This window comes from Lagenorhynchus albirostris, chromosome 15 (genome assembly GCF_949774975.1).
Source record: "Lagenorhynchus albirostris chromosome 15, mLagAlb1.1, whole genome shotgun sequence".
Taxonomy (NCBI): Eukaryota; Metazoa; Chordata; class Mammalia; order Artiodactyla; family Delphinidae; genus Lagenorhynchus; species Lagenorhynchus albirostris.
In genome coordinates this window covers 12,796,291-12,816,072 of record NC_083109.1, presented here as the reverse complement: position 1 = coordinate 12,816,072, position 19,782 = coordinate 12,796,291, and the positions used below count along the sequence as shown (strand labels likewise).

The 19,782-nt window shown below is 54.0% G+C and overlaps 1 protein-coding gene across 1 annotated transcript in view; it reads right to left on the bottom strand.

Moving 5' to 3' along the window:
• The window catches only part of PREX1 (phosphatidylinositol-3,4,5-trisphosphate dependent Rac exchange factor 1), a 197,622-nt gene that overhangs the window by 22,366 nt on the left and 155,474 nt on the right, over window positions 1–19,782 (bottom strand). Inside the window, exons 15-25 of the mRNA XM_060123573.1 lie at window positions 18,416–18,488; window positions 13,716–13,858; window positions 11,947–12,039; window positions 10,865–11,013; window positions 9,092–9,177; window positions 7,157–7,293; window positions 6,340–6,451; window positions 2,656–2,843; window positions 2,204–2,365; window positions 1,322–1,532; window positions 601–877 (exon numbers count right to left, since the gene is read on the bottom strand). Of these exons, the coding sequence (XP_059979556.1) occupies window positions 601–877; window positions 1,322–1,532; window positions 2,204–2,365; window positions 2,656–2,843; window positions 6,340–6,451; window positions 7,157–7,293; window positions 9,092–9,177; window positions 10,865–11,013; window positions 11,947–12,039; window positions 13,716–13,858; window positions 18,416–18,488 (1,631 nt within the window). The remainder of the gene's footprint in view (window positions 1–600; window positions 878–1,321; window positions 1,533–2,203; window positions 2,366–2,655; window positions 2,844–6,339; window positions 6,452–7,156; window positions 7,294–9,091; window positions 9,178–10,864; window positions 11,014–11,946; window positions 12,040–13,715; window positions 13,859–18,415; window positions 18,489–19,782) is intronic.

Below are 19,782 nucleotides of genomic sequence, written 5' to 3'. Positions count from 1 at the left end.
TATTTGTTAAAGAAACTGGGTCATTTGTCATCTAGAATCACCCACCCTCTGAATTTAGCCAACTGCGTCCCTGAGGTGGCATTTCATCCTCCCTTAAAACCCAGTCCTCCAGCTGAGTAGTGAGACCTAGAACTTTGATCAGAGAATGGTGCGACCTGTGCTGCAAGAACGTTTTGTAGGTGATGCGGTGCGTGTGTCCTGCTGCTTCGCACCAAAAGGGACATCACGTCTAGCCGTCTCTCTTTCTGCAACATTAAAATGATAAAGTTCCCCCCAAACCTCTCAACAAATAGTTTTAGCTTCTACTGATGATGCTGTCTACATCCATCCTTTCATTAGATCAGTGGTTCTCAATCAGGGGTGATTTTGCCCCCCAGAGGGCATTTGACAATGTCTGAAGACATGTGTGATTGTCACAACTGGGGAAGGGGGTGCTACTGGCATCTAGTGGGTAGAAGGCAGGGATACCACTAATAGCCTATAATGTACAGGACAGCTCCCAACTCCGAAGAATGATCCTACCCAAAATGTTGATGCCGCTGATGTTGAGAAATCCTGACCCTGACACTCGGGCCATTCTCTCCTGGGCCCAGGGCTCACCTGTTGATCTGGGTAACATATTGCTTCATCTCCTTCAGGGCCACATCCAGTCTGGTAAAGAGCTGCAGGTAGGCATCCTGGATCTCACGGTCCTCCTGCTTGAGTAGGAAGCTCAAACCCCGGTGCTCCTGGCCAAGGGTTCCATTGGCTGACCCAAAGCTGCTGTCGTTGGGACCCTGGCTTTGGGGGTCCCCATCCGCAGCAGGTAGGCACTTCCAGGATGGGGCAGCCATGGTGGTGATGCAGTGTTGGGTGTAGGACATGGGGTTCAGGTGACCTACAGTGGAGGGAGGGAGAGTTCACTTGGAAACAGCCCCCAGACACCCACAAGCCCCTTAGACAGAGGTATACAAATTCATTTTAAGGATCCCAATGAATGAGAAATATTTCTCTTTTAAATATTCTTTTAATACATTGAATTACTTCAGTAAGAAAGTTTCGGTTTGGTGCTAATATACTTTTAACTACTGTGATCTTTTTCCTGCCTGGAATGTAGACATGATGGCTGGTCCTCCAGCAGCCATTCTATATACCATGAGGCATCCTTCAGGATAAAAGCAACATCTAGAGATGGTGGCACAGAAAGATAGAAGGAGCCTGGATCCCTGATGACCGTGGAGCTATCAATCCAGCTCTGGACTGCTGGCCTTCAGACATACTTCTGTTTAAGTATCTGTAGTGTGAGATCTGGACACAGTTTTTGACAGACACACACAGTTACCTTGCTCTGGGTCAAGGCCGATGAGGGAGGGTTTGCGACCAAAGCGGATGCTGAAGGACCTGCCAACCGAGGGAGTAGTCTTGGGGTAGGACACTTCCATGAGGTTGACGTGGCAATTGGTGGGGCAAAAGTCCAGGCCACACAGAGGATGGGGTTCCAGGGGTGCTTGTTTGAAGGGCGGGCTGACCCTGCTCTTTAGCTGAGCTGCAAACTGAGAAAGGTGGGGGACGTGGAGCCGTGATACAGGGGTCTGGAAATCCTGGCCCACCACCAGTACCCACTTTATCCTGGCCTAGGTCAGACAATCCAAAATTGGACAAAATGTCAATAGCTCCAAATGGAAAAGTAAATTCCCCTGCAGTGCCTTTTACTGGACCCAGATTTCAGGGAAGGCCTGGAGAAATGTGAGGCCTCCAAGTACCTACCCACGTTCATTTCTCCATTTTACCTGAGCTGTCCTTGAGGAACATCTCTCCCTGACCCACAGTCCGTGAGGTTCAGGTAAGGCTACCTCCCCATCCTTGCAGAGACTGGTACAGGCCTAGGCAAGGGACCCAAGCCAAGTCAACAAAAGCTCTCTTCGAGTTCCTTTTCTACTGGGGTTGCTAAGGCTAGAGCCATTGGGGGCCATGTTGTCACCACATGAAAAGGAACTGCCTGAGAGCAAAGCCAAGACAGAAAAATAAAGTCAAGAGAAAGAGAGAGGCCCTGTTCTTGTAATAGCGTGATGTTTGAGTGCCTGGATACAACCATGCCTGAAGTTCACCTCTGGACGCTTCAGTAATATAAACCAATAAATTCTCCTGTTTAAGCTAAACTGGGTTGGGTTTTGACTTTTACAACCAAAATACCCCAAGTTGAGACCCTGTAGGGTGCAGGCACCTCCTGGTACAAGGCGATCCTCTGGCCGATGCTCTCCAGCTTGGTGTCACAGATGTTGCGGAACTCATAGTGGGACATGGTCCTTATGTTGTTGCTCAGGGCCATAAGCCGCCCACAGTTCTGCACAAAGACACTGTCATCGGTGGCAAAGGCCTCAAGGATCTGCAGAAATATTAACAGCTACTGAGCACTCACTGTGCACCTGGGAGGGTCTTAATGGGTTTATCTGGGGTGACTACTATATGCCTCATAATACGTGTGTGAGGTCAGCTCTATTACTGGCCCATTTAGCAGATAAGTAAACTGAGGCTAAGAGATAACAAGTCAGTCTCCTAAGCCCCACAGCTACCGAGTGGAGGGGGAGGACCTAGGATGCAGGGCTCCAGGCTAACTCTGAGGACATGGGAATCAGGCTGCCCCACCCCCCAGGGCAGGGCAGCACCCAGCAAGACCTTGGCAGTGAGGCCGAAGCAGCCACGGGGCTCCACGATCTTCTCCAGCACGTGACACTTGATGCCCGCTGTGCTCACGTACTCGTACACCACGCCATGCTCCAGGTGCACGTTGTCCACCGTCAGGCTGACCACAGGGCTGTCCTCGTGCAGGCTCAGCTGGGGACCCAGGGACAGCAGGGGGAAGGCTGGAAGCCAGAGGGACAGGCAACCCTGAGGAGGGGGCACCACCCCACACCAAGCCAGCCTCCTGACCCAGCACCGCAGATGGCTTGTGTTGGACGGATGGGGGGACTAAAGTGCTGCAGCTCTGTTCATTTTTGCCAGCCTGCTATCGTTCACCTCTTGTTCTAGAAGATTGTCCTTCTAGGAATCTACCCTTGAGCCCCTTTCTCAGTCTATGTGGCTCAGAAAAGGGCTCCCCCCAACCACACCCTCCCCCAGAGGCAAAGGCCTGGCCAATCAGCATGTTTGATTTCCTCTGTTCATAGTGATTGGTTCAGGAGTGAGCACGTGACCCAAGCTGAGTCAATGAGAGTAAAGTCTGGCACTTCTGTTGCATCTGCAAAGAGAAGGAGACATTCTCTTTTTCAACTGGATCCCAAGTCACTAGAGCCACCAGGTGGGAAAAACAGCATGTAAGAGGGAGACCAACACAGAGGGAGCAGAGCTGAGAACTGGAGAAAAAGCAAGAGCCTCTTCACTATATAAAGTGCTGGACTGAGCGAGACCTGAAGCTTGCTGACCCTCCTCAGACATCTTAGTTTGCTGAGCCCGTGTTTTTATGTAGCTCAGTTTCAGTCCTGATTAATATGGGCCCAGAGAGGCTGTGACTCCTCAGAGCCACACAGCTAGGCAGTGATGTATCTAAGGAGAAAGTAGACACTTCATTGGCGTGAACTGCCTTCCTCCCCACCAGCTCCAAAGAGGACCTCTCAACACACACCCCATCACTCTTTCTCCCCTCACCCTCATACTGTGTCACCACTTGTCAGGTTTTTTGTTCTGTTGTTCACTGTCCGGCTCCCCTCACATCCGTGTCCTGAGGGCAGGGACCCTGTCTGCCTTGCTCACTCGTGTCTCCCAGCTCCTAGAACAGAACCTGGCACGTAGTAGGTGCTTCTACTTGTTGAACAGAAGAGTAGAAACCACCAACTCCTCTCAGCGTGGTTTACGGTCATCATCAGGGGTCGCCCACGTGTTGAGGAAGGAGGCCCACAGCCCATTCCTCTCAGAGGGGCACAAACTGAGCACACACCTGCCAGCTGGCCTCTCCCCCCTCCCCATCAGCCTGTCCCCTTTAGGACCCCTCTGCCAGGCTGTGGGTGTTTCAGCAGTGCAGGATAGCTTCCCAGCCAACCCCATAAACCCTGGTTCTTTTCTGACCCCAAAGTCACCAGCCAGGAGCCCAGAGCTATTGGACACAGAGGCACCCAAGCCCCTGGTCTACCCATGGCATCTGCCCCCACCCCCAGCCCAGCAGAAGTACGGGGCAGAGTCCAGAGAAGCAACCGGAGAGGAGGGGCTATTATTCAAACTACAAGTATTCACTCAGTGCCTACGATGCGCCAGGCACAGTTCAAGGCTCGGAGCATCCAGCAAGGAATAAAACAAACAAAATCCCTGCCCTCGGGGAGCTTACGCTAGTGGGGAAAACAGAGAAAAGCAATAAATAACTGTATGATATATGTCAAGTAATGCACATGGTGAAGAAAAATAAAACAGGATAAGGAGACACTGAGGGACAGAAAGGGCTTATTTAATTACAGCACTCAAGGTGGCCTCTCTGAGGAGGTGACATTTGAGCAGAGAGCTGAGTGAGGTGAGGAGCATGGGTAAGAAGTACTCAGGGGAAGAGCATTCCAGGCGGAGGGAACTGCAAGTGCAAAGGTCCTGGGGCAGGAGTCCATTTGGTATTTAAGAACAAGAGGCTGGAGTGGATGGAGCAGTGAGGGCAAGTGGGAAAGTGATGAGAGGTGAGGCTGGGAAGCAAGGCTGGGCCTGGAAGACCATGACAAGGACTTGGTCTTTGCCCTGCATAGGGTGGAAGCCACTGGAAGGTTCTGTTCTATTTTTTGAGACTAGCCTACAGGAGGAGAGGTAAGGCAGGGCAGGGAGAAGAGTGAGCAGGCCATTACAATAGTCCTGGTGAGAAATGATGGTGGCTCGGACGAGGCAGCGATGGAGGTGGTGATTCTGGTTGCAAGGGGAAGGTACAGGCAATGAGCCTGGATGCTGGAAGCAAGGTGGCAGGATACAGGAGAAAGAACAGTCAAGGAGAACTCTGAGTTTGGGGCCTGAGAATCTGGAAGGATGGAGAGGGGACCCTGAGGGGAGGAACAAGCTTCAGAGGAAGTTCAGGAGTTCAATTTTGGCCATGATGCCTGTTAGACATCCGGGGATGTCAGGTAGAATGACAGGTCTGGGGGTCCAGGGCTGAGGCTGGGCAGAGAGAAAAACATGGGAGCCCGTGGTGGACAGAATAACAGCCCCTGGGGCTTCCCTGGTGGCGCAGTGGTTAAGAATCTGCCTGCCAATGCAGGGGACATGGGTTCGAGCCCTGGTCCAGGAAGATCCCACATGCTGTGGAGCAACTAAGTCCGTGTACCACAACTACTGAGCCTGCACTCTAGAGTCCACGAGCCACAACTACTGAAGCCCGCGTGCCTAGAGCCCACGCTCCGCAACAAGAGAAGCCACCGCAATGAGAAGCCCGCGCACTGCGACAAAGAGTAGCCCCCACTCGCCGCAACTAGAGAAAGCCCGCGCGCAGCAATGAAGACCCAACGCAGCCAAAAATAAAATAAATAAATTTATAAAACAAAACAAAACAAAACACTGCAACAAAATATTAAAAGAAAAAGAATAACAACCCCTAAAAAAATACCCACATCCCATCCCTGGGCCCTGTGCGTACGCTATGTTACCCGGCAAGGAGGAATTGGGGTTGCAGCTGGAAATAGAGTTGCTAATCAGCTGACTTTACAGTAAGATTATTCCAGGTGATCCAGGTGAACCCAGTGTAATCACAAGGGTTCTTAAATGGGGAAGGTGGAGTCAGGAGAGTTAGAATTAGGGAGGTGGCAGTGTGAGAAGGACGCAGGCCAACACTGCTGGCTCTGAAGATGGAGGAAGGGGGCCACGAGCCAAGCTTCTAGAACCTGAAACAGGCAAGTGAATGGATTCTCCCATAGAGCCACAGAACGGAAGCAGCCCTGCTGACACCCTGACTATAGCCTGGTGAGTCTCACTTCAGACTCCTGACCTCCAGAACTGTAACATAACAAATGTGTGTTGTTTGGTTTTTTTTTTTTTGCGGTACGCGGGCCTCTCACTGTTGTGGCCTCTCCCGCCGCGGAGCACAGGCTCCGGACGCGCAGGCTCAGCGGCCGTGGCTCACGGGCCCAGCCGCTCCGCGGCATATGGGATCCTCCCGGACCGGGGCACGAACCCGCGTCCCCTGCATCGGCAGGCGGACTCTCAACCACTGCGCCACCGGGGAAGCCCCCAGTGTGTGTTGTTTTACACCACCAGGTTTGCGGTACTTTGTTACGGCAGCAGTCAGAGACTAACACAGAACCCATGGCGTCGAGATGGGCTGGATGGGATCGGGAGGGCTGTGCACACAGAGGAGGACCCAGTCCCTACTGGCACCTCCGTCACACGGCCCACCTGTCCTGTTACCTGAGTTGGACTGGTCTTCCTCTCGGGCCCCCTCGCCACTAGGGTCCTCGCTGGGGGCCTCCCGGGCCTCCTGGGCATCCTCGTGGGTGTGGTAGACCCACTGGTACAGGCCCTGTGCAGGGAGCAGAGTAAGAGGGGCGGCCACGACGCCAGGAGCCCAGGGAGGAAGGGAAGGGGCCGAGGTGCACACTGTTCCCTAATTCCAAAGCTCAGGCTTTTAGCCTGTCGGCAACACCACCTTCAGAGAGCATTCCCAGACTTCACTCTGGAACCTTCCTGAGGGACCTGCAGTCACATTCAGCCCTCACTGTCTATAGTCTATGCTCCACACAGAAGCCAGGGAAGGAGGAGCCTTAGGAAATGTAAGTCAGCTCCATGGGAGCAGAAACCTTGTCTCTCCCGTGGCCCCAGGGCCTCGAGACATGCCAGGCACACAGCAGGTGCTCAATAAACACTTATTAAATGAACCAATGAATTAGGATCACCCTCCACAGAACTCTAGGCCCCAACCCAAGTATAACATCAATTTTTTACCACTGACGTGATTATTTGCCCAACGTGCCCATGTGGTAAGAAAAGAGGGTCTTATCACACCCGTTTCACAGCTATGAAAACCAAGGCCATGAGGTTTAGGAAGCAGAGAGGTCCTAGAGCCCAAGCCCAGCTCAGCCCTGCCAGGTAGGCAGCCCCACCCCACCCCACCCCACCCAAAATGCTGTGGTGCCTTCAGGCTTTTCCCCAGAGAAGGGAACGTGGTCCTCAGCCCCTACGCCAATGAGCAGGGCTTCCCCATCCCCTTAGCTGCCGGGGGGCTCACCAGGGCCTCTTCTCGGTGGCTCCGGAAAGCCTGGAAGTGCTCCAGGACCTCTGGGGCTCCATCGTTCATCACGTTGTTGCCATTGACCTTCAGAATGCACTGGCCGGCACAGAGGCCTGCGGCCACGGCCTCAGAGCCTAAGGGGGACAAGAGTGCTCGAGGCTGGATGCCAGGCGAAGAGAGCCTGGGGCAGTGCCAGGCAAGGGCAAGTAACCAGATGAACCTGTCACCCACCCCACCCACCACCCCAACTCCCCCAAACGCCACCTCCATCCCCCGCACCCTGCAGCCACTCTCCACCCCATGCCAGTGGGCAGGACAGGGACTGGCATTCCCATTTTGCAGAAGAAGAGACTGAGGTTCAGAGAAGCAGCAGCTAGCCCGAGGTCACGCAGCAAGGGAGAATGGACTTGAATCCAGAAACGTTTCACTCTAGAGCTTCATCTCCTTTAAAGTCCCACTACAACCCATGATACTGGGGCCGGGATCAGCCCCGTTTTGCAGACAGGGAGACAGAGGCTCGGAGAGGCAAAGTGACTCTCTCAAGGTCACGTGCCTAGGATAAGGCAGGTTTCGAACCCAGGTCTACCAGACTCTAAGGGCATGTTTTCTCAGCTATACCACAACTCCCAAACTGCAGGGCTTGGACCCCAGGGTTTTGTGTGGTTAATATGAAGGGTCTAGAAATGCAAGTGAATGTCAAGCTTTGTACACAGGAAAAAATCAGGCCTGCGTGGTGTGATGGGGACAAGTACAGGCCTGGACCCCAGGAGCCCGGGTTCAAATTCTGGCTCTGTCATTGACCAACTGTGGGACCTCAGGCAAGTTCCATAACCTCTCTGTGCCTTGGCTGCCTCATCTGTAAAATGAAGACACTAATAATATCTACTCATAGGGTTCTTGAGAGATTCGGTGAGTTGAAACATGTTAAACATTTAGCCCCGTACCTGGCTCTTAGTAAGGACTCAAGAAATGTCAGCGGTCTTACTGTTTTTGCCTAGTTTGCCTATAAACACCTATTCTGCTCTAAGGCAGGGTTTCTCACCTCAACACTACTGACATTCTGGGCTGCATAATTCTCTGCTGTGGGGAGCTGTCCTGGGCACTGGAGGATGTCCAGTGCCATCCCTGGTCTCTACCCATGAGATGCCAGTAGCACCCGCACCCCAAGTTATAACAACCAAAGATGTCTCCAGACATTGTCAGATGTCTCTGGAGAGTGAAACTGCCCCCAGTTGAGAACGACTGCTTTAGGGATAAATGAAATTAAAACCTACTTGAAGATATTAACAAATTCTCCGTAGCTTTCTATCGTGACATGCATTTTCAATCAATACATATTAAAAGTACAACTATGACCCCAAGAGTGGGCAATGAACGTTTAAACTTTAAAAACGGGGCCCTCAGATGCAAAGAGGGCTGGGAATCCCGTATCTCAGGTCAATCTGGTTTCATCTCCTGGACAGAGTAACCTCTTAAACAGCACACAAGGAGAAGGCAATAAGAAATCAGAGGTCTCAAACTGCTGGCCTATGGCCTGGATCTATCTGGCCACAGAAGTGTGGCCAAATTCCTATTTCTGGTTTCTTTAAAAAAAAAAAACCAAATATGGCCGGAGGAGGTCCACATTCCTGCCTGGCAATAATGAGCTTCAGCTGAAGAAAAACTGCCCCTTTTCGAGTGAACATGTATTTTTCTCACTTTGCCATAGTCCTCGCCACTCCCTAGTGCCTTCATTTTAGTTGCCCATTTGTAACTGCCTGACCCCCCTCCACAGGAGTTTGCAAGCCTTGGCTTCAGGCAAAGGTAAGTGCTAATGGTGCACTAAGAAGCACAGGCCTGGAGGTAATGGTTTGGGGGCCTCTGAACTCCTTCCACACACACACAAACCCATCTCCCAAAGCTCCCCTCTCCACCTCTTAGGCTCCCGCTCACCTCTCCCCACAGCATAGACGTACGGCGGGGCAGCTCCACGGATCTGGAAGCACAGAGCCTCTGGACGATCGGGGACTTTGATGATTCTGCACCAAGCAAAAGCAGCCATAAGGTAAAGCAGTACCGCTCCCGACAGCCCAGGGGGTCACCCCGGGAGCCCCTGCCCCCCAGGCTTTTGGGAAATCAAACCCCAAACAGCAGTAGCACCACGCTGTCCAAATGTATAGAGAAACCTCGTCTAACCAAAGCCCACGGCAGCAGGATCTTTGATTGATCAGAACCAGCTGGCCCACCCTTGGAGATTCAGTCCATGCACAGAAATTCCCACTCACCCTCCTACCCCTTCTCCATCATTCTCTTGGTGAGAGGAGGCCTTGTGGCAGCCAGACCAGCACCTTGGCCAGTGAACATTTTATTCAATAATCACAGATTTGGGAGAGTGACAAGTGACCCAGCACATCTTGGTGCTGACTCTAGAAAAATGCCCACGTGTCCCCCAGAGAGCATGATTTGAAAGCCCAGGTGTTGGCCATTCTGCGGTGGGTCACCAGGGCAGAGTGGGCAACACCTTCCCAGGGTCATACAGCAGGTGTCATTAATCCAGGAGCTTCCCTACCAAGGGCGTACCCCCTACATTGGGCCTTGGATCGTCCCCACCTGCCAGATAAGGCCGTCCTGAGAGCCTGTTCTCAAACACCAGGTATTTCTGGAGCAGGAACGTTCCACCTTGGTGATTTCTGCCACTTCTAAATACCAACCAAACTATCAATCATTTTCCTTAAATTGACACGTCTTTTTACTGAAATAATCCTATTTAAAACTTTCCATCACCCTCAGCAATAGAAAACCGGGAGCATCTGCCTTAAATAGAAGGGAGAAGTGAAAACCAAATCCACAGGTTATGAAATAGAAAATGCTTCTCCCTGTACCTATATCTGGTACCCGACCACTTCTCTCCACCCCACCATTGCCATGCGGGGCTGGGCCACCAGCCTCCTTACCACTCCCCCTGCTTCTACCTCTGCCCCTGACAATCTCTTCTCCACCTGCAGCCAGAGAGATTCGGCCAGAACCTACATCAGATCATGCCGCCCCTCTGCTCAGAACCTTCCAGTAGCTCCATGGTCCTTACCGTGGGCACAGGCCCTATAGGGCCTGGCTGACCTCATTGCCCACCCCTCTTTCTCATTCACTCTCTTCCAGCCCCATCAGCTTCCTCATTGTTCTTCAAACACACCAGCCACAGTTCCACCCCAGGGCCTTTGCACTCGCTGTTTCCTCTGCCTGGAACCCTCCTCCTCCAGAAGTCCCCTTCACTCGCTCCCTTACCTCCTTCAGGTCTTCACCTCAGTTCTCAGGGGCATCTCCCTGACCACCACCCCTCCACAAAGCCCATCTCCTGTCCCAGCTTTATATATTGGTCCACACTCACTACTACCTGAACTACCTGGCTCAGCATGTCTCTTACTTTTCTGCTTTATTTGTCTGTCTCCTGCTCTACCCTCCAAACAGACTGAGATCTACGAGGGTAGAAATGAATCTATCCAGACGGGGCTGCATCCTCAGAGCCTGACACACCAGTGGGCACACAACAGGCACTCAAACATCTGTCGACTGAACAAAGGCAGCAGCACTGTGTCACGTGCCTGCAGAAGGAGCCCAAAGCACGGGGAATCGGGACGGCTCGGGCCCCCAGCAACACCTCTAGGACTCGGGCAACTCCTCAACCCGAGAGGAAGGTCACCAGACACCCCACCCGGGGGGGACACTCACTCTTTGGCCTTGGTGGCTACCAGAAGACGCAGCGGGCGGCGGGAACAGAAGGACTGGCTGAGGATGGACTCCACCTCTGCGAAGGGCCGCAGGAACACCAGGTCCTCGTTGACGGAGTAGATCTTCCTCCCCACCTGCAGGCCGGCCATCTGGGCGGGGGTGGGGCGGGAGACAAGCACACCAGGTAACTGGCCCCTCCCCTCCCTTCTCCTCCTCACTAAGGAGCCTTGAATGCACTCAGGCAGCACAGAGCCGGCACCAGGCACCAAGCACAACCAGCGGGAGCCCCCCAGGGCGGCCCCGCTCCCCTCTGTGGTAAGCAGTTAGGGCGCTGGGGAGACCCGTTCTGGCCAACGAGCTATGGAGGGAGGCCTACAGGGGGCGCTAACGGGAAAGACGCTTTTCCCCTGAGAAGAAGCTGTCAGTGCTTCCCGCCCAGCCGTGTGAGGACACAAGGCATGGACCTGGGGCAGCCACGTTGTGACCACGAGGGCTTGGCCAGGAAAGTCAAAGAGACATCGACCCCGAACCAAGACACAACCACCTCCTTCTCACTGCTTATGTTATTAGAAAAATGAAGCCCCGCGGTTCCTGCCACTGAGGCCAGCATGTGGACTTGGAGCCGTACACATTGCTAATCGCTACGATGAAGCAACTAGAGCACCTGGACAAAGCGGCAGGTGCCTCTCTCCCACCCACCTGCACACCCCCTGGGAACAGCTGAGAGGACCCGGGGCTGAATCCTTGGCTGTCCTGCTCCAGACCTTGTATCCATGTCACAGCAACCCCGGATATTTGTTCCATAATCGGAGCGGATTCAGACCCTCGGGTCGTTTTCATGCACCACCCCGTACGGCCAGCAGGGGGAGCCGGTGGCACATGCTGGGAGGGCAGCCCCAAGCCGTGGGTTCTGCAGACAAGACTGCCCCACCCTCGGTTTCCCCACCAGGGCAATGAACAAGGAGGGACCACTGACATCCCAGGGCTTTCTGAGCTGGCCTGCCTCAAGAAACGAGGAGAGATGCCCCACTTTCCCATCCGCACCCAGCCCGAGCCAGGGCGGCCCCTCTGAGCGGCCTCACCTCCGCAAGAGAGCCCCTCTGGACTGACTTCACCACCACGGCCTTGTTCTTCTCCTCGATGTCGAAGCCATAGTCGTCCTCCTGGGGCAGGATCTGAGGGTCCGAGGCAGGAGAGATGCTGAGGCAGGGAGGGGGGCCTGGAGCCAACCCCACCTTGGCCCCCATGGTGAGAACCGTGATCCTGCCAGCTCTTCGTGCCCCAGATCTACTCAGGGTACAGACTGGGGGGTGGGGTGCGGCAAGATGGTGCCAGGACGCAGAAGATGCTCAATACGTATCTGTCACGTGAAGACCCGCCACTGGGCTCGTGCTTCAGCCTGCTGCTGACCACACGTATTGCCTGTCTCCCCTTCCTCTCCCCAACCTGAGGACAGAGCCTCCTTATTTATGCACCACTGTCTCCCCATCTGCTGGCATACAGTAGGTGCTCAATAACAACTTACTGACTTAATGAATAAAATAGATCCAAAGGTATCCGGCCACCAAGAACTTGGGGACAGGAAGGGGGTTTAGGGAGGAGCCGTCCCTCCCTATCACAGGATGACAGGCAGGTTGGTGGGTTCGGGGGGGTCAGTGGTGGTGGGGATACAGGGAAATGCATTTATTCGTTCAATAGATATGTGCTGAGCTGCTGCCTGTTATATGGGCCAGGTACTTTACTGTTCCAGAAACAGCACTGAACAAGACAGACGGTTCCTGCCCTCGTGCAGCTGACTATCTACTGGGGGAGACAGACTACAAACAAAGAACTAGAGAATGTGGTGCAGGGAGTGTATGTAGCTTGAATTAACAGATGACTTAAAGGGACAGGAAGTGGTGTGGCAGCCGGGCCAGAGAAGGTGATATCTGAGCTGAGACCTGAATAAAGTGAGGAACAGAAGTTTATAAAGGGTGGAGAAAAGTGCTTCAGGCGGAGGGCACAGCATGTGCAAAGGCCCTGAGTCGGGCTCCAAGGTACTGGAGGATAAGAAAGAAGATCAGGGTGGCTGGAGTGGCTGGGGTGGGTGGGACGAAGAAGGGGAGAGCACAGGAGATGAAGCCGGAGAGGCAAGACGAGTCTTGAAGGCCATGGTGAGAGACTGGATTTATCCTAAGTGTGATTGGGAGTACTGGAGGGCTTTGTTGTGCAATAAATGGGAATTGGAACAGCAGCCCCCATAAGTACTATAGGAAGGAAGTTAATGGAGCTGCCTTCCCATCAGGTGGACTTCGGCCTCTACTCTGGCAATGACAAGAGACCTAACCTCTCCAAGCCTCTCTCCCAGTTGCCTGCTGTGGGCCAGGCCTTAAGATGGGGGCCGCTGCTCACCAGGGGGAGAGAAACAGCATTTGGTGGGCTAGGCTGGTAAAACATCTGAACAGGCTGGTAAATGTTCTACCTTAACTGCAAGGCTATTTACAGCAACTCAACAAGGACAGGGTGACAGCCCAGAAGACACAAGATTTTCGTGTGCAGGAGGAGTCCTGCAGGACTCAGGAGGACATCCTCCCTGCACAAGGCTAGGCTGGGGTGTGGGGCAGACAAGGGGAGATGGGAAGGAAAAGAAAAGGAGCCCAGCGAGCCCAATCTCATCTGTCAAGAGGGTAGTCTGTCCAGTAAAGCAACCTGGCCTCTGGGCAGCGTTGCCAGCCACCACCTAGAATCCCCCATACTCTTGGTTACTCCAAGTTGACCTCAACTTCTCCAGCCATAACCTGAAGGTTGCCCAGTTCCCAGGCCTGCAGGCGGGTCTGGGAAGGAAGATGCAGCGGCACAGCTCTGCTCCTACCAGCAGGCGCTTGGCCAGAATGTTCTCCACCAGCTTGAAGTCGCTGCGAAGCTGTTTGTTCTTGCTGCTGGTTCCCTCCATCTCCTCGTCTGCGTGGAAACGGAAGTACTGGGACTCATCCTTGAACTCGCTCTTCTCCAGCACTGTGAACCCACAGACATGCAAGTGCAAGGTCAGGCTCACACGGGAAGCTTTCAGGAGCATATGCCAACTGGCAGCCACGGGCCGGAACCAGCCCCTGGACAAGTTTGGTTTGGCCAGCACGGTGCTCTATGAAGTAAAATCCTGTGCCAATACTAACATATTAGGATATTCGACATAAAAGCCTGGCTTTCTGACTTCCCTTGAAAAAGCTGAACTCGCCCCACTGCTATAAAGGCATATTACAAAGCCATGGTAACAAAACCTGTGTGGAACCACAGCAGAAGCAGATTAAAAGCCAGCGGAAGAGAACAGCAATCACGTAAGAGGACGCTGTGTTTATGGGAACTCAGCGTCTGATGGATGCTGAACGATCACGTGGAGTGTTCCACAGATGGTACAGGGAAAACTGACTCATGGGAAAAGAAAAAATAAAACCGGATCCCTACCTCATACCATATGTAACAATAAACTCCTTTTGGATTAAAGACCTACATAGGAACAGAACAGCTAAAGCTCACCAAACAAGATGCAGGAGAATATCTCTGTCCTAGAGCAGAAAAGGAGCTCATATACGAGACCCCCCAGAAAGCACTATGATAAAATTAAGGACTTCCATTCAGTAGGAAGGCCATAGGCAGGCCGCAGATTCAAAACTAATTGTACTGTCTAAAACCAACAAAGAATAAATACCTAGAATATATAGGAAACTCCAACAAATCAACCAGAGAAAGCTGGGAAACTCATCGATAAAAGGGCAAAGGATATGAATGAGCAACTAACATATGGGAAAATCTAAGTGGGCAGCAGTTGTATGAACTCACCCTCACTGACAATCAGAAAGAGACCACAGTGCAACCCTTTAGACCAGGGACTAACACACGCAGTCCCTGTGGGCCAAGTGTGGCCCACTCCTGCCTTTTAGAAATAGTTTTATTGGGACACAGCCACGCCCATTTATTGACATATTGTCTGGGGTGCTTTGGGGCCACAATGACAGAATTAAATAATTGCAAGAGACTGTATGGTCCACAAAATCTAAAATATTTACTATCTGGGCCTTTACAGAAAGTCTTCTGACCTCTGTTCTAAGACAAGTCGCAGGAAAATGAATAAAAAGAACCAGTAACAATCAGCATGTGATGTGGTCCCTGTGGATTACAATTGAACTAAATACCTTCTCGTGCAGGGCACGCCGGGGATACAGGCTTAAGTTCACTTACTCCGCAGACAAAGAAGGACCTGCTGCACCCCTTTTAAAGACAGGAAGACTGAAGCCCAGAGGAGCTAAATAAACTGCCCAAGGTCACAGAGTCCAGGCTCCTCCTCTTTACCATACTGCCCAGCCTGGCCTGATAGATGGGGGCGAGGACAAATTAAATAAAGGGGAGAAATTGAGGCAATCGTCTGAAGTCAGCAGGTCCCTGAAAGAAGGACAAGCAGCTGCCTTAGCTTCGCGATGTCCCCGCCATCCCTGAAGACCTTTGGTGACATGGAAAGCATCAGGAGCCCTTCCTTCCTGTCTCCTTCCTTTCCCGGGACAGCTCGCTGTTTGTGAGCACCGTTCTCAGGCCACCTCTATTACCTCCTTGGAGACAACAGACACACAAATTGCTGCTTTCCCCAGAGCTGGGAGCCAGGCCCCAGGAGGCCGGCTGGCTTCCCCTCCACTGTAAACACGAGGCTAAAAGACTCAGGGAGGGGGAAGAGGAAGCACCGTGTTGTGTCTCGTGTCTCGGCTGAAATATGTGGGGAAACATCTGGAATCCCGGAGTCAGGGAGCTCAGCCAGGTGAGAGCCAACCACTCCCAACTTCCAGTCGAGGCCACTGGCCAGGCTTCATGAGACGGGCACAGATACACGTTCAAATCCCTGCCTGGCCCCTCCCAACTTCTGAGCCTCAGGTTCCTCATCTGTGGGGATAATAACAGCACCAACTTCCCGGGGTGGCTGCGAGGATTCAATGGTGAGCCTCAGTTTCCCTGTATGTGCCAAGGCACTGGACCGCTGGCCTCTGGGTCCCTCCCCGGGGACACCTCAGAGCCCCGGGAGCTCGGGTCGGACACCACGGGAGGCGCCCCACGGGCCCCGCCCCACGCCCCACCCTGCACCCTAACCTGCGTTCTACAGCGGCCACAACCCTAGGATCTGGCCCTTTCCTCTTTCAGCCTATTTTTGAGTTCGTGGCAGGAACAAGGGAGCAAGGACCGCGCCCTGCAATTTCTCTCCCTGAGCGACCCTGAGGGTGTTGCTGTTGCCTGGGATCACCCCCTCCACAGTGTCCTCAGCTAACCGCCTTCCCAAAATAGTAGCTGGGGTGGACCCCTAATTACTCTCACCCACAAATGAGAGGCTCAGCCCAGCTGACGGGAGGGGTGGGGGGATGGAGCTGCGAGGGCCCCCGCAGGGAACAGAGCGGCTTTCGGGAATGACCGAGGCTGCCGGGCTCCCGACCTGCCCCAGAGTGAGTCCCAACCCCACAGAGCCGTGGCCACGCTGAGCTCAGATGGGAAGGGAAAGATGGGGAAACTGAGGCCGGGGAGGAGCAGGGCTTTGCCGGCAGTCCGCCGAGTCAGGCCCAAAACCGGGCCTGCCGGCTACGAGGCAGGGGGCAAATCCGATGACCTGTCACCCCAGGGGCGCTCTCTCTCCCTGCTGAAGGGAGAGGAAATCCAGCAGCTAGACCAGGGGTAGAAAACTTGTTTTGCTAAATGAAGTTTTACTGGCTTAGAGCCACACCCACTTGTTTACACATCCCCCTGCAGCTGCTTTTAGGCTACAGGGGCAGAGCTGGGCTGTGACAGAGACCGCGTGGCCTCCAAGGACGAAGATATTTACTGTCTGACCCTCTGCAGACAGAGTCTACCAACCCCTGAGCTGGAGCACAGAGCAGACGCCGGGAGGAGGAATGGCCAGAAGCCCTTCCCGAGTCTCAGGCCTCCGCTGCCACCACGTGCATCCAGGCAGCGTGGTCCCTCCTCTGGACTATGACAGCCGCCTTCTCCCTGGCCTCCCTGCTTCCGCCCCCACCCTCACAGACACTCTCCGCAGGCAGCCAGAGGGGACCTGCAGAAGCCCAGCCAGGCACGTCCTTCCCCTGCTCAGAAGCCTCCAGGACGCCCAGCTCACTAGAGTAAGAGCCAAAGTCCTCCTCACACACTCACAAGAGTCCAGAAAATGTACTTATTTACTGTCGTGTGATGCGCACACGCGCACACGCGCTTACGGGCACACGAGGGCAAGACTTGCATCCAGCGTGCTCACCCCAGTCCCCAGAGCCTAGCACAGTGCCTGCACGCAGGAGGCGGCCTCTGGAAGACAGCAGGATGAGCAAAGACGGAGGGGGGGGGGGAATCAGCCTCGCAGGGGCAGAGCAGCTCCAGGGAGAAAAGCGAATCTGAGCTGGTCCAGGGGGTGAGGAAAGAGAGGAGCCATCCTAGCAGGTGGCCAGGTGACCTCGCTGGGGAGGCACGAATTGAGCAGAAACACCGAAGAAGTGAGCGGGTGAGGCAGGGAGGGAGGGACACCCGGGCGAGAGACACTGCAAGTGACAAGGCCCTGGGGAGTGTTCTGGAAACAGGAGAAAGGCTCCTCAGTGGAGGTTCAAAGTCCACTCGTCCCAAAAGGGTGGGAGCCTCAGGGCTCCCCAAGGGCCACAAGGACAGGCCACAGAGCTCAGTGGTCGACATGTGGCCTGCGACGCCAGCCTGGCTGGGTTCAAATCCCAGCCCCTCCTTGTCAGGTGACCTTGAGCAAGTGTCCCAGCTGCCTGAGCTTCCATTCCTCATTTATAGACGGGGATGACATTCATACCAACATCAAAGGATCGATCACCCCAAGGACGAAACTCATTACTACATGCAGAGTTCTTAGGAGGAGGCCGGGCACGCAGAGTATCACTTCTGTGTTAACTGAAAATGGTGTCAATGGAACCATTTTCTCCCTCCCTCTCCCCAGCTTCCTGCCCCAGGACCATCTCGGACCGTCCGCCTCTCTCCCTCTTAGGTGCTTCTCCCTGTGTGGGGAGGAGTGAGGCATCTGAGGGGCGAGGCCCCGCCTGGCCTCCTTTCTCTCATGCTCACAACCCGCCCGTCCTCTGTCCCCACGGACCCCTCTCCTCTCCTCTCCTCTCCTCCCCGGATGCCCGTGGGCCAGGTCCGCGTCGTCCACCCTCACTGCCCACCCTGGGAGGCCACATCCCATGAGGGAGGAAGGGCTTAGGAAGTCCATGGATTTGACCTCACATCCGGTCTGTGTTTTGCAGCCAATCTTTACCAGCCACCTTGGTCCCCACTGGCCACCTGAAGTGATGTCCCCATCAGTGAAGAACAGGGCGGGTGGGGTGGGGAAGGGCAGCACAGGCCCACTCGGCATCCAGCCCGGGCTCACCCACGGGCACGGTGGGCAGCCGCCAGCCCACCACTTGCTCTCTCTGGGCCTCAGTTTCCCCCCGCCATAAAATGCACCAGGGACCAGGGTCCCTGCCAGCTCTTCTGTTCCAGGACAGGACCCCCACCCCACCCCGGGGAGGCTGGGCTGAAGGGGAAGGGGCGGATTACCGTGGTGCATGAAGCCATTGTTACACAGGCCCACACCAAGCGCCACCGCCTCCTCGCGTGTCTGGCAATCGCCCTGGAACAGAACAAGAAGCAGAGGGTGTTAGGTGGACCCGCTGAGCCAAGGGGCTGAGCCAGGCTGGGAAAAAGCCCACCACCACCGGGAATGGAGACTCCACGAGGGCAGGGATGTGTGTCTGTCTTGTTTCCTGTGGTATCCCCCAACCGTGTCTGTGACTGTTATTAATAAACACCAAACAAGAGAAGCATTTGATTGCATGTTAATTATTTACATGTGAGAAATGCATGGTGCGCCATAAACACCACAAACGAGAAAGGGCGATTTTATGTGGCAGACACTGCTGGCTGTCCAGCAACAACCCTCCCCGGCCCCATCCCGCCCTAGTACTGAAACCCTCACTCTTACAGACAGCAATTCATCTACCTAGACAACCACAGATCCCAGCCTCCTTTACAGCTAGAGGTGGCCAATGAGATATAAGCAGAAACCACTGATAGGGAGCTCTGGCAAAACACTCTTTGTCCCCGGTCCTTCCTTTCTCTCCCTCCTGCCTGAAACAAAGGTGCGATGGCTGGAGCTCCTGCAGTCACCCTAGAGCACAATGTGACCTCAAAAATAGAAACATACTAAGGATGGCAGAGCAAAAAGAAAGAGCAGGGGTGGTCTTCAAAGATATCATGAGATTGTACTAGCAACTCTGGGCCACCAACCTCCGGGCTTCTCTCATACCAGAGAAAAATAAACCCCTAATTTGCTTCAGCCTCTGTAGCTGGCTCTCTGATACTAGAAATCAAGTTCAACTCCTAACTGACCTGGCTCCTCCCTGAGCAGAGGAACCCAAGGTCAGGGAACAGCTGGTGCCGATTCTCCCCGAGAGTGTGCCCTGGAGACGGTGCCCCTCCGCGCCTGCTCCCGAGAAGCTGGGAGTCTCCTGGTGCCAGCTCCTCCTAGGACCTGGCTCCTGGGTCTCCCCCTGACTCTGTGGGTGCTCTGTGGACTTCTCAGTAAGTCACCTTCTCTTTTTTACTTTCCTTAAGTTAGCCAGATACTGTTTCTGTTTCTTGCAACCCAAATCATCTCAGTATATCCAGGCAAAGTATGTGAGTTGTGTGTGTACGTAGGGGAAGTGACAGGCCAAGGAAACAGCACGGACAGAGGTCCAGAGGTCCAGAGATGGACAAAGCTTAGAGTACAGAAAATAACATGGCCGGCGAAAGCAGGGTGAGTGAGAAGGTCAGCTCTAAGGAAAAGGCCTTTGATCTATTGTGTTCCCTGCTGAATCCTAAGTGCTTAGAACAGAGCCTGGCATGCAGTAGGTGCTCGGTACATACTTGCTGATTGAATAAAG